Raw genomic sequence first — 13,731 nt, 5'->3', positions numbered from 1 at the left:
GCCCCTAGGTAAAGAGGGTAGCGTGTGAAACGGAGACGAAGCTGTGTGTCCGCGGAAGAGAAGGAAGAAGCGAATGGAAAGGTAGGAAAGAAGGAAAGATGCAGGAAAGGGACGCTAAGGCACGAGAAAAGAAAAAGGGGAAAGAGCGGCAGGGCGAGGAATCATTTTGGGGCTTTCCTGTGAGAGAGGTGGACTGCGCAGGATTCGTTTCCCTGACGACTGTAGAAGCCCAGAGGCGAAAGGGAGTAGACGAGGTTCGAGGCACGGGGCCCGAAAGGGAGGCGAAATCCGAAACGGATTAAAACAAACCTGAAGCCCGCCGCGAGGGTCCGAGGAGAGGCCTTTTGCCGAGAGCGAGGACAAGCGAGCAGCCAGAGAAGCAGTAAACCTGTATGGGGGGAAACGGCGCGCCGAAAAAACCAAGAAGCTGCGCAAGGCTATCGCATTTGCAAGAGACACTCCTTCCCTGTAGAGAGTGGGAGAGGAACGCGCGAAAGAGTGAGCGGAGTAAGAACGACATTCAGCCGGAGAGAAAAGGGAGAAGCGCACAGAGGGTGACAGCGAAGACGGCAGGCAAGGAAGAGACACAGGGAGAGGAACATGGAGACCACGAACAACGGCGACGAAAGAGCATGCGGCGAGGGCGAGATACGCCAGAGTGAAACAGGCGAAACGCCAGCAGAGAGGGGGACGGGGCGACGCACGAAACGAAGCCCGCGGGAAAAGAGGAAGTCGAAGCGTTCAGATAATGTCGACGGCTGGAATCGGATGGAGGCGAACGTTGAGAGGATCCTGCAAATGAGGAGGCAGCGCTGGCTCTTCGCGCTCCTCTTCGCCGAAAAGAGCATTCCCCAACCTAGACACAGAAAAGGAACAGGACACACGTGCGAAACATGTGTCAAGTGCAACAGACATCGCGCGACACGCCACGGAAAAAACAGTTCGTCATTCCTCGTCCTCCTGGGCAAATCGAGAATTCTCTCCTTCCTCAGAATTAACAGTGAGGGAGGCCAGAGCTCGAACCAGGCGTCGACGAATAAGCTCATAAGTAATACCATCCAAAACCGGTGGTCTGTTAGTATTTATGTCATCCCTAAGCACAGGAGGCAGTGGAAGCAAAACCACCAAAAAACGGGGAAAGGGACACCGGGAAGAAATCACCAAATGCACTGACTGTGTACATATGTTTGGGAACTGTGTGTAGATTTATACGTATACATGTGTGTAATATACATGCATATATATGTGTAGACACAAGTATTTACGAAAGGTGCAAGCACTGCATGCACACAAAAGAACGCCTGCGTTCCGGTTTTGAAGACACTTTTGGCCGCCGTTGTCTCCCAGTAGAGATTCCAAAACTTCAGACTCAAGCATCGAAGAAAAGAAGCATCCCCCCTCGCACATATATCCATATACATCCACATGCGTAGATGCGTGGATACAAACGTATATATATATATATATATATATATATATATATATGCATGCGCACATGAACATAGACACTCTTTGGCAGCTGTATGTGCATTTGCGGATGTGTATGGAGGGTCTCTCTTTGCAAATGCGTCTGTCTCCCCTCGACGCCAGCGTGTTGCACGGGCGAGAAGCGAATCTAAGAGAGGGACTGACTTCTCGAAGAACCCGGGCTCCTCCTTCTCCGACGGCTCCTCTGGACGATCCACCTCCTCCTGGAAGCAGACTGGCTTGGCCGCTGGCGCATGCACGCGAACAAAGAGCAAAAACAAACGCGATCTTCGCACGGAACCCCCGTTGTGTGCAGGCCGGAACTCTCCCACGAGCCCCCGGATACCCTGCCGACTCCCAGATCGACAGAGGCCTACACTTGCATGCATTTGGACAGCTCAAGGAACAGCTAGATGAAAAGGCAGTCGCAGGCATACACCGTCATGCACATGAATCCATAGAAGAGCTAGATACCTACGCGGACGTTATTAGGTTAGCCTATTCATGTCTATGTTCTTGCACATATATATATATATATATATAGACAGATGAACACAGAGGCGTCGGGAGATTCCTAAGGCAAGTCTGAGTGCGACAGCGGAGCACTCCAGAGTTCGGCCTGCCCATGCAGAGAGCTGCCTTTCTGCGTGTGTCCCCGACAGGCTCCTAGGTGTCTCGTGTGAAATGTCTGAGTCGCTGCGCCTGCACCAGCAGCCTCATCGCGCGACGTACAGGGGAAGATGAGAGTGAATTCGGCTCTTGCGCGGGTGACCGTCGCATCTTCGGGATGCATGCGCATTTGCAGCCACCGCAGCTGAACGTCCGCGCTGGTCTCTCCCCCCAGCAGCCTTTCCCACTGCCGTTCGTCTCGACGGCGACTTCCCCGTTGTCGCTGTCTCGTCTCCGCTCCACTGTTGCCCACAATCTGATACTTCGCGCGGATCTGCTTCGCCACTGAGAGCCTCAGACCCACCTACGAACGCATGCACCAGACAGTACCGTCTTTTGCCCCGCACCAAGAGAGTCAAAACGCCCTTCTTTCCACACGGTCAATGCGGCCTAGCCGTTCCCCCGGCTTTTTCCGCAAGACGTGACTCGAATTCCGCGTTGCTGCTGTTTTTCCGCTCGCTTTCGCCTCTGCTGGAGGCCGCGCCCCGTTCGGCGACGGCCAACAGGAACGCAAAGCTCGAGTCGGGCCCTCGCGCCGTTGCCCGGGCGTCCGCGCGCCTTCCTTCAGAGGCATCTTCGTGACGCTCGGTGCTTACCAGGTGGTGGAGCTTGAGCTGGGAGGCCACGCGTCTGAGCAGCTTCGTCATTTCTTCCGTGAATTCGTCAGTAGTCGAAATGTCGTAAGTCAAGTCGCTGTACATTGTCGCCACGCGAGGCACTGTGACATACAGCGTCTGACCCTGCGGCTCAATGTGACCTGAAAACCCGCAACATTCAAAAAGAAAATGCGTTGCCACGCCAACGCGACATACAGAAACATACGGGCACAGCCACGCGTACGCACATACATGTATGCAGGTGTATATCTTAAAATGCACATCTCCGTCGATATCTACATACAGACATGTGAGCAGCTGACAGTAGTACAGAGGAAAAGTGAACAAAAGCTTGGTTCGAAGTCGGGGATACCTTGGAATGTGAATACGCATGCGCTGCACATCCAACGATAGACTCGCAACGTTCTGATATATATATATATATATATATATGAATGCGCATCTATGCGAGATACACACACAACCTCAGGCATATCTCCATATAGGACGGCATGTGAAAAACGCATATGCATGCGTTATTTACCGCCGAATGCGTGTGGTTTCCATGTGCAAGAAAGGGCGGGAAATGAGGGTCCCGAAGGCGCCCCGCTGCGCTTCCTAGCCGATCGAAGTGCATGCAGGAGAGAGCGCATGCATCTCTTGAGCAGCGGGAGGCGAGTCGCCCTTTCAGCTTTTGGAAGGGAAGCGCGTACCTTGTTCGAAGAGGAAGTCGGCGGCGGCGTAGACGTCGCATGCAGAGAGGTTTTCGTTGTGAATGAACGTGACGGTTTGCGCCAGCGCCTCTTCGGGGAAAGGCGAGAGGCGAATGGCATCCGCGAAAAAATGTTCGTCTTTCAACAAGAATTTGTGAGAGAGCATCTCCCGTGGAGTCTGCAGCTCCACCTCCTGGTTAGAAAGCGAAACTCCACAGAATGAGGTAGACGACATGAAGGCGCGAGGAAGAGAAGATCAGAAGGAAAGGAAACGGTGACGCGCCCCAACGAAGGCGCCAGTGAACAGGCTGACGACGGCCGATCCGAAGATGAAGCGTAAGAGACGAATCGCTGCTCGGAGAAAACGGACGCTGGGCATGCGAACGTCTATGCGGAATCCTGCGAGTCTCTCCTTCTCTTTCTCCTCTTTCCTCCCTCTTCTTCTCTGCCGCGTGTTCTCTCTCCTCGTTCTCCCTGTCTCCATCCTCTCTCGGTTCCTCTCTTTTCCTCCCTTTCTCTCGCCTTACTTCCAAGAGGTCCCGCATGTCTCCTGGAAGCAGGCCGTCTGCCTTGTCCGCTTTCTGTTTCCTGCGGAAGTGCAACTTGATCGTGGTCGCGACCTCCCACAAGACCCAGACGGCCAGCAGCATTTGTCCGAAGGAGAAGAGAACCACCACGAGCAACTCCATCGCGCGCTGCCGACAGAGGAACCGCGCGACACATTCAGAGAGACGCGCCTACTGAGAGGCGAAGAAGGCCGCGGCAAAGCTGCGCTGCCCCCAGCCTAGCGACGGGGCTCGAGGAAAGAAAGAGACACCCGCGAAGGCGTCCCTTCGCGGGTGTCTCGCTCACATGAGCTGCAACTGCCACGGACGGACGCCGTGTTTTTCCCTCTCCCTTGCCTTCCTCATTTCTCGGTTAGAACCAGAGGTTATAAAGGTGACCGTCTCTACGTTTCTTTCCCTTCGTCTCACCCGTCGGATGCCGGACTTCAGCGAGATGCGCACCGAGTCAAACTGGAAAGCCAGCGTGAGATCGATCCACATAAACAACTCGCGCAGCTGCAAGCTCCGACTGATTTTCAGTCCCTTCCCCTTCTTCTTCTTGATCAAGACCCTGCGTCCGCGACACCAGAGAAAACGGAAAGGCAAATCCCTCGGGCTGACCGATTCACCCACAACCTTTTTCTAGGCAGCCAAATAGGCATATATGCACATGCACATCTACACATATAAATACATCTTTATGCATGCATACATGCAGATTCCTCAACGCTGACGGATGCATGCATTTGGATTTGCAAAGGGCCACGTCGGTCTTCGTTGACTGTGTCGCTTCGGCTGCTCTCGCCCTCTCTGCTTTTCCAGAGACAGAAGCGATACGGCTCTCAGACCGTCCGCACCCACCCCGCATACCTGCCCACCTAACTCGCCATACACACGTACATATATATATATATATATACATATATATATATATACATATATATACATATATATACATATATATAGACATATATATATGTATATATATACATATACATACGTATACAATATACAGATCCAAGGTGAGAGAGCTGGGAATCGCCTAGGGCAGTAGGCACGCATACAAGCGCACAGGTACGGAAACGTATACATATGCACGTGCTGTACGTATATATGTGCAGGACTTTCTGTGTTGTGTTGCTCGTTTTCTGAGGCGGCTGTGCTCCACGAGTGGACCGCGGAGCTTTGTCAAGCGGCGGGATCGCAGGGACTCTGTCGCTCTCAACGCGTGTGCCGAAAAAGGCCGGGGAAAAGAGGGGCGGTACCAGGGGGGGCGGGTTTCCTCGACGTAGGGTCGAGCGAGCGCGAAGACGGCGCCGTAGAGAGCGAGGAGAATGGTCAGGAAAGACGGTCGGCCGATGGGGAAGGGACTGACGGCGGCGCAAATAAGCGTGGAGACGAAGAGGAGTCGCAGCGACTCCCACCAAAAATACTTGGCGCGGTAAAAGTCGTTGAGGAACGCAAAGACCAAGGCGTACCGCTTCTCTTCGAGCGACCTCACGTAGAAGAACATGGCGAGAAAGAAAAGAATCGGACAGCCAAAGGTCCAGACAAACAACCCTGGAAACACGGAAACGCCCCAGAGGCACCCCACACGCGGGACCAGAGATAAAGCAAGAGCGAAGAAAGGAAAGATGAAAAGGAGGAAGCGAAGGAGACAGGAACGAAGGAGACAGGAAGGACATAACAACGAAGAAAGAAGAGAGAGGACAAAGGCCCCGGCGGCAAAGACGGGGAGAGGAGGAAGCGCGCAGAGTCGGTGGAACGGCAGTCTGTCTTGATTCGAAGCCTTTCTTTTTGCCTCACCAGGAAGCGCAACTTGAGTTGCGTTCGAGTATGATCGGTCGCCGCAACTCACAGTAGGGTCGTACACTTGCACTCTTTCGCCATCTGCGAGAGGGCTGCCGCAAAAAGGCGAGGCAAGAGGAAAAGGGAGGAAGTGCAAAGAGGAAACGAAGCCGAAGTCGAGCTCCAGAAAGAAAGAGAGAGACGACAGAGCGAACAAGGAAGCAAACGCAAGAGGGCGAAGACCCGCCAAGCCTGAGAGGAAGACGAGCGAGAACCGAAGAAAGAGAAACCAAAAGGACAAAGCCGGACCAACAAAGAGAAGACCGAAGCGCGCCTGGCGCGACCCGCTTGGGGAGTGCCGAGTCCGGCAAAGAGAGGAGACACCTCTCTCTCCCTCGTTTTCAGAGACAAGGCGACTTTGACAATTTCGCACTTCCCCCCAGCAAGTAACAGAACTTGCGCAAATCGTCGAGGGGCCCAGCTGGTGGGGCGAGCGCGTTTCCGGCAAAAGGATTCGTGTATCGCGTCCCTGTCTCGTTTTTGACTCTCCTTCTTGACTTGGTTTCCGTTGCCTGTTTCTCGTTGTCGCGCCTTCCTCACCTGCACTGGAGCGCCGCAATGAAGTACGTCGTTGCCCCGGGCACCCAAAGAATCAGAAAGGCGGAGAGGATTTGCCAGAAAGCCGCAGTGAGGGTCTCGCCCAGTACGTCGCGCCACGAGGCGCTTGTGACGATCAAGAGGAGCTTTTTGGCCGCAGGTGGGCGATTGCGTCTCAGCACAAAGATTGCGTTGAAGATGCAAAACAGGAAAAAGAGAACCACAATCGGCACCAAAAACGCCACGAGCGTGTACACGTAGAGCGGGCTCTGCTGCGTGTGTGAAAACCAACAGTCCACCTGCTGGCCCTGAGAAAAAAGCGCAGAAGTGAGAAGGGAGAAACGCGGCGAGCGTTTTCTAAACGCACCGGAAACCAGGCGAGGGACAAAGAAGAGTCGCCACCCGGTCGTGCATACAGACACACAGGGACTCTGAACGTGAGAGACAGAGAGCGGGTGTTCTATCTTGCTCTCTCTGTAGACAGAGCTGACAAAACACCAGCACACATATATCTTTACACGGGAAGCGCACGCAAGAGACGGACATATACATATGTATATATATATATATATATATACATATATATGTATACATATGTATATATATGTATAGATATGTATATATATATATATATATATATATATATGTTTGTGTGTATTGAGGGCAGCTGTGTGTCACGCAGGAAAGATATGTTTTATGTGAGAACCGACGAAGGAGAGGGAGAACACGAGGCAGATGACGAGCGCGTTTGTCTTCTCCATCTTGAGTCTTCAGCACCACTGTCCAAGTGTGCAGAAATACATGCACGCGTACCCAAAAGGGTACGTGTAAATACAGACAAAGACTGACGTGAAGCGACACACGTGTATATGCATAGACACATCAGAATCGTTCTGTCGAGAGACATAGTTGGACCAGTCCGCCACATGTCTAGCGATGGGGCGAGAAGGAAAGTTGTATTGCAGCAAAAAGGCCTGCCACGAGGTGCTGTGCCTACGGCGACGGTGAAGAGCAAGACGGAGCGCGCTGCAGAGACGTAGTTTTCGAAGTAGGCTGGCGATCCACTGAAAGCGTCAATGGCTGCAGTGTCGCCTTCTTCTGAAACGGTTCGATTCGCGTTTGCCTCGATGTTCTCGGCCCATGTCTCCCGCAAATCAGCCTGGAGGCTGCGCATGCAAAATCCCAGAGAGAGAGCGCGAGACGAAGTGAAAACGAAAGAGGCACACCGCCAAACGGTCGACATCCTCCGAACGGTCGGCGCGCGTGGACAGTCTGACAAGGACTTGGCCTTCTTTTCTCAGCTCTTACTTTCCCTCTCTCTAAAGAAGGGCATCGAGGACGAGCGAGACACAGAGAGGGAGAGAGAAACAAAGAGAAAGAGAGAAACAGAGAGAAAGAAAGAGAAAGAGAGAAAGAAAGGGAGAGAGAGAAAAAGAAAGAGAGAAAGAAAGAGAGAAATATAGAGAGAAAAAAAGAGAAAGAGAGAAAGAGAGAGAAAGAAAGAGAAAGAGGGAGAAAGAGAGAAAGCGAAAAAGAGGAAGACACACGGAGAGAAAGAGAGAAAGAAAGGGAGAGAGAGGAGAGAGCGACGGGGAGAGAGAGGAGAGAGCGACTGGGAGAGAGAAAGGGAAGGGAAGACAGAGAGAAAAGGGGAGAGACAGAGAGGGACACAGAAAGAAAAAAGAATAGAAAGATAAAAAGACAGAGAGAAAGTGAGAGAAAGAGAGAGAGAAAGACACACAGACAGAAAGAGAGGACGAGGAGAGAAAAAGACAGAGAAAGGGAAAAAGAGAGAGAGAAAGGGAGAGAGAGGAGAGAGCGACGGGGAGAGAGAAAGGGAAGGGAAGACAGATAGAAACAGAGGTCGGGAGGCAAAAAGAAACAGGGAAAGAAAGACAGAATGAAAGAGATAAAGAGACAGAAAGAGATCACGAGAGCGTGTGGAGAGTCCCCGACTGTGCGCCGCATCACCCTCGGCTCCCAGCTTCAATGCGAGCAGGCAAACGAGACAGAAAAAGGACTGCGGATCTCGGAGCGTCTGCGGAGGCCCAGAAAAACGCCGATGCTGCAGAGAGAGGCGGAGGAACGCACGAGGGCGAGACACACTGAGCAAGCTCTCGCTTTCCAGGACGCAACTTCCCCCGAAGTCAGAGACACGTGTATCCGCAGAGGCGACCTAGGGCATGTCGTCTCACCCGTAAACACCCCAGACGGCGAGGAAGGTGATCAACATCTTCATCGCAGGGACGAAGCGGCTTCGCTGCACCAAAGAGAAAAATTCGGAAACGCGCGGTCCTCTTTGCCTGACAGCAGGAATCGGCCCAATTCCCGCGATCTGCGACGGCCCGCGGTGAACTGTAAATATCGAACGACAGATGTGCATTCTCAACTACACACACATACATGAATACAGATCCCTATATAGATAGAGAACGACGTGCACACGCATCCGTATATATGATTGGTGAGGGGGAGAGAACGACGGAGAGAAGCACGGAATGTCGACGCAGGTGCGTGAACTTGCACTCGATGCAGATGCGAATGTGAAATGTGCAGAGATGAAGAAGCTCTTTCACGTCTTTGCGACTGCATGCATGTCTTCTGTTCCTGGCGGACAGATGGCAGACGCCTCAGGGGAGAACACACTCAGCACGAACAGAGGCGACTCTCCACGTACACCGCGAAGGTACCGGAGTCGCCACTGAGACGCGGCACGAACGCCAGGTGTAAATTTGTGTCACGAATGCAAATGTGATCCAGTCTTTGCAATTTCCAGATGCATGCATTTCCGCATGTGAAGGGGACAGCGGCAATTGGCTCAAACACTCAGATGTGCATATACAAAGAGCGAGAGAGAGGCGCGTCTTGAGGACAGACGTGTATGGCTAGACCAAGAGAGACGCTTCAAGCGACTGTCGACGTGTGTGATCTCTCAGAGCTGCAAGTCTGCGGAAAGGGATCTGGAGTAGCGAGTAGCTTGCCTCGTCGTCTCCTGCGCCTCGCAGTTTTTCGTGCATGGAGCGATTTGTGCAGAAGTAGCATATGGCGAGGAAGATGGCCAGGCCTGAGCGCGCGACAAAACGCCGCGGGAAGGAAGCAGGAAACAGAGTGAAGAGCGGCGTGAACGACCCGGTGCCCCACCCGCTGAGGGAAGACACGCGCACACAGTCGACGAGGCGAAGGACTAAGAAAGTGCAGAAACAGAGGCGAGTGAAACCGGTCACGAAGGCCTTCAACAGAAAAGGGCCGGTTAGACAAAGTGTGGCAGACACGAAAAGAGCAGAGATGAGGGAAAATATGAGGGAAAAGATGAGGAAAAAGATGAGAAAGAAGGATGAGAAAAACGGATGAGAAAAAAGGATGAGAAGGCACGCAACCGATGGAGGCGAAGGGCGCCGCGGAAGACGACAAACGGGGGGCAGGAACGCGGGACGAAACGTGACCGGAGCAAAGAGCCAGGAAGCAACAGCGCGAGAGACATGGGACAGAGCAGCGAGAACGACGCGCGGACAAAAAGGAAGAGGCCAGCGGGAAAAGCAAGAAGAGGAAAGAACGAAAGAGGGAGTGCATTACCGAGCAGAGTGCCGCCGTGGATGGCGGCGAGCACCGGCTGGCTCGCGCACTCGGCGCAATGCGAGACGGTGGTGAAATAGTCCCGGGACCACCCTGAGATGCACATTGCACACAGGGGCCCTGAGAAAAACAGAGAACGGAACGGAAAGCAAAGACGCAGGCGCCAGGCCAAGATGGAGGCGCGACGCTAGACGGGAGACAGAGGAAACCACGCGAGAACAGAGGCCAGGGAAAATCGGATACGCCTGGAGCGCGGCTGGACGGGAAAACGAAAGGGCCGGACGACCGCGAGAAGCAGACACAGCACGAAGCCTTTCCACCAGACGAGGGCCCGAACGCGAGACGAAGGCAACGAAAGGCTCGAAACCAGCGAAGGGAGAGACGGAAGGCCCGATGGCTTGGGGCGCGCACAGACGCGTCGCGGCGTCGGCAAAGCCCCCGAGACAACGCGAGGAGAGAAAAAGCGCGGTACCCGACGGAGGGACACAGCTTCCTTGGTAGAAGAGCGACGCAACGGGAGAGAAACGGAACACAGGCAAGAAGATACACAGAGACACCAGACTGCACAGCAAGGAGACAGGTGGGCCGTAAGAGCCCTGCCGCCACTCGCCAGGCCAGAAGACACGACATTTCGACCTCCAGCTGGCCGAGGCACGGCTTGCGTCTCAGGCACACGCTCGCGTTTCCTCGACGGTTGTGTCTCGCACTCGCGCAGGCCTTGGGTTCACATGCGACGAGTTCGAAGGCCTTTCCCGGAGCAAGCCAAGAGTTACAAATAACTACGAAATCTGTCACTCGTGTTCCGCGGCTCAAAGGGATCGGCGCATGCAGTGCGCGTCACGCTTGTAGCGCCCATGCATGCCGCCACCCTGGGGCAATCCACCCCAGATCCGTTCTCCGCACACTTTGTGCATGCGCCGGCTGTTCATCCTCGGAAGTCCTCCGCCGTCACGACCCCGCTCAATCGGCATGAGTCTGCCCCCGCCGTTACTACGTGGAACGCAGTTTGCCTGCATATCGCCGGCCCTGCCTTTTGTCTCGGACTTGCTGTCTGCGCAGCGCCTTCGCCCTCCGCCGCCTCCCAACTGCATGCACCCACCTGAATGTCCCTGGCGACACTCGCCGCAGCCGCCGACGCATGCTCCACGGACCGAGCAGGCCTCGTAGATGATCGGCGCGTCTGTGGCAGGTAAGCCGATCCACCACCCGCCTTGGGAGACGGCGTCCAGCTCCTGAGGCACGCGCAAGTGTTGCGGCGGCACACACGCGGGGCCCGTGCGGCTTTCAGCCGTAGGGAGACTCTCGGAAGACGTCCGAGAGGTTTACATGCACGCAAATCTGCGGAAATGCACGGCGCACCTACTGCTGTCTGCCCGCACCCGTGCGCACACATCCACGTGATGAATAGTGACGCGTAGAGAGACACACACATTTGCAGGGATGTACTTAGAGATGTGCCTGTGCTGCTGCCTGTACGCTTTCTAAGGACGCACATGGAAACGTGTCAGTCCAAATGCTCCAACACGAAGATGTGTGTACGTACACATGTATATACATGTATGCATATGCACGCATGCTCTTGTGTTTACGGATATATGTATATATATATATGGATAAGGATGCATACAGATGGACGCGGATTTTTTACGCATACGCGTGCATGGACGTAGAAAAAGCGGTGGAGAAAAGTTTGCGTGTAGAGTGGCTACGGAAAAGTAGGGTGGTGCATGCAGACGCACTGAGAGGCAGAGAAGGTGAATGTGTTGCTCCGTGGGGGCGTGTTTGCGCCGATACCTTGCATTTTGTCTCAATGTTGTCGGCCGTCACTCCGCCAGGACAGAAAAACTTATCCGCTGGAAGGGGGCAGCTCGCGCAGGTCGCCAGCTGGACGTTCAAGTAGTAGCCTGCAGGACAGTCGCAACGCCCCTTTGCGGATGCATGCACGTGAGAAAAAAGTCTCCTCGCTGCCGCCTCGCTGCAGCAATCAGTCCGAACACCGGGCACCTCACTGAGAGCTATCCGTACAAGACACTCGCCGCACCCAGATACTGAAAAATAGATTCACAGACGGAGGAAAGACAGGTTCACTCAGAAACACATCTGGTATCTACCAAATACACAAGTTTTTAATGTACTTACTTCTGCATTCAGATGCACAAAGGGTTACGCAGGTACAAACTATACATATATATATATATATATACATATATACATATAAATATATATATATACGTACATTTGCATATATTCATATGTACGCATAGATGAAAAATGTGCATGTAGATGGATGCAAACGGATATACGTAAATGCGTATGTATATATATATATATATATATATATATATATATATACGCGCATATATTTATAGGCGCGGGCTCAGCGCAGATGCTGTGTGGTTGTCTCCTTTGGTTGTTTCTTTCGGAACCATTTGGGGGCGTCTCGCTCGCTTGCCTTGGTTGCACGAGCAGGCGCCGATGGACGCCGCGCCGGTCACTCCGCCAGTCGTCGCCTGAAGGGGACACTGCGGGAGACAGCGAGGGAGACACCAGACCCAGCGGCTGTCAGTGTGTTGCCTGCTGACCGCAGAGCGACGTGCACAGAAAAAGCAAAGACACAGGCTTGGCCACTACCCCAAACGGAGGACTCGTTACGAGCATACACGCAGTCCCAGCGAGAACAACGTGGACACAAACACGTTTTACACGCCATGATTTTTTTAAGTAAACTTGTTTCGGTAGGTGTGCTTCCTTACATGCAGGCACCGGCTCATGCCCACGGCGGGGCCGTAGTGGTCGACCGGGCATGGGGCGCAGTTAGGCCGAGTTCCGAATTGCCCAGCATCGCAGACAGAGGAAGTCGACGAACCTCCACTCGAAGCGGCGTTGCAAACAAGGGAGTTTACCCAGACAACAAGGAAAACCAAAAGAGAACGAGGCCTTCCCTTTGGCGGAGAGACTTTGTCTCGCAGGTGCCGCCTTGCCATTGTGTGTGTGTGGATTCTTGCGCCCTCCTTCCCGCACGCTGTGGAAAGAGACTGCGGCTTCCTTCTTCGCTCTGACGAAGAGGACTGGTTCGCCTTCTCTCTCAGGTGGGGCGCCTGCTTTCGCCCCTCGGCCTCTGTCGCATCAAACTGGAAAGACGGGAGCTGTGTTTCGAGAGTTTTGCGCATGGAGAGCAACACGTGGGAAGCTGAGGAACGGCGGAAATGGCGACTTGCGCCTAGACAGAGCCGTCCTCGTAGTGCCTCCACAAATGCACAGACACTTGGACGGAAAAGGGGACAGAAAGAGGTTAGACGGTACGAGGCTCTCCCACCACCCTCGCCGGTTTAAATTCTCTTCTCGGTGCATCAAACACAACTGGAAGGTCCGAGCATCTCTTTTGGACCACAATCGAGAAGAGGAGATTTTCGAGGACCACGAAGGGGACAGGAAGACGGAGCGAAGGGGACTGGAGAAGAGCCGCAATCAAAGCGTTCGATCGAGGGAAGGACGGGGGGAAAGGGAATGCTGAGACGCCAGCATCTGACGCGTTTTTCTGAAGTCTTACTGTCTCTCGTTGTCCTGCGGTTCCTTACTTTCCCGACCCCTCTTCCCTTCCCCCCTTCTCTCGCTGTCTCTCGTTTGTCGTTTTCTTCTGTTTGTGGACCTCTCTCTTCCTCCCTCGTTTTTTACACCGCCGCGCGGGTGCTCAACTGCGAGGAGGTTGCGCTAGGTCAGGAGGCGTTCACCGAGGGGCGAGGAAGGCGAAGGAAAACAAGATAGAAGAGACAACCCTCACGT

The 13,731-nt window shown here is 53.7% G+C and overlaps 1 protein-coding gene across 1 annotated transcript; it reads right to left on the bottom strand.

Moving 5' to 3' along the window:
* Nucleotides 1-741: 741 nt before the first annotated feature.
* On the bottom strand, nucleotides 742-12,200 carry NCLIV_022290 (conserved hypothetical protein; the record flags this gene model as incomplete). The annotated part of the gene is made up of 16 exons (XM_003882423.1): nucleotides 742-856; nucleotides 1,633-1,714; nucleotides 2,200-2,440; nucleotides 2,733-2,893; nucleotides 3,446-3,638; nucleotides 3,973-4,140; nucleotides 4,420-4,561; nucleotides 5,256-5,550; nucleotides 5,797-5,891; nucleotides 6,379-6,683; nucleotides 7,373-7,541; nucleotides 8,571-8,730; nucleotides 9,949-10,068; nucleotides 11,048-11,180; nucleotides 11,743-11,852; nucleotides 12,185-12,200. The coding sequence occupies 16 exons, from the start codon at nucleotides 12,198-12,200 to the stop codon at nucleotides 742-744; spliced, it is 2,505 nt and encodes an 834-aa protein (XP_003882472.1).
* Nucleotides 12,201-13,731: the final 1,531 nt, after the last annotated feature.

The sequence above is a fragment of the Neospora caninum genome, chromosome VIIa (assembly GCF_000208865.1).
Source record: "Neospora caninum Liverpool complete genome, chromosome VIIa".
NCBI classification, from domain to species: domain Eukaryota; phylum Apicomplexa; class Conoidasida; order Eucoccidiorida; family Sarcocystidae; genus Neospora; species Neospora caninum.
Note: the sequence above shows the minus strand (reverse complement) of the source record. Positions and strands in the feature narration are given on the sequence as shown.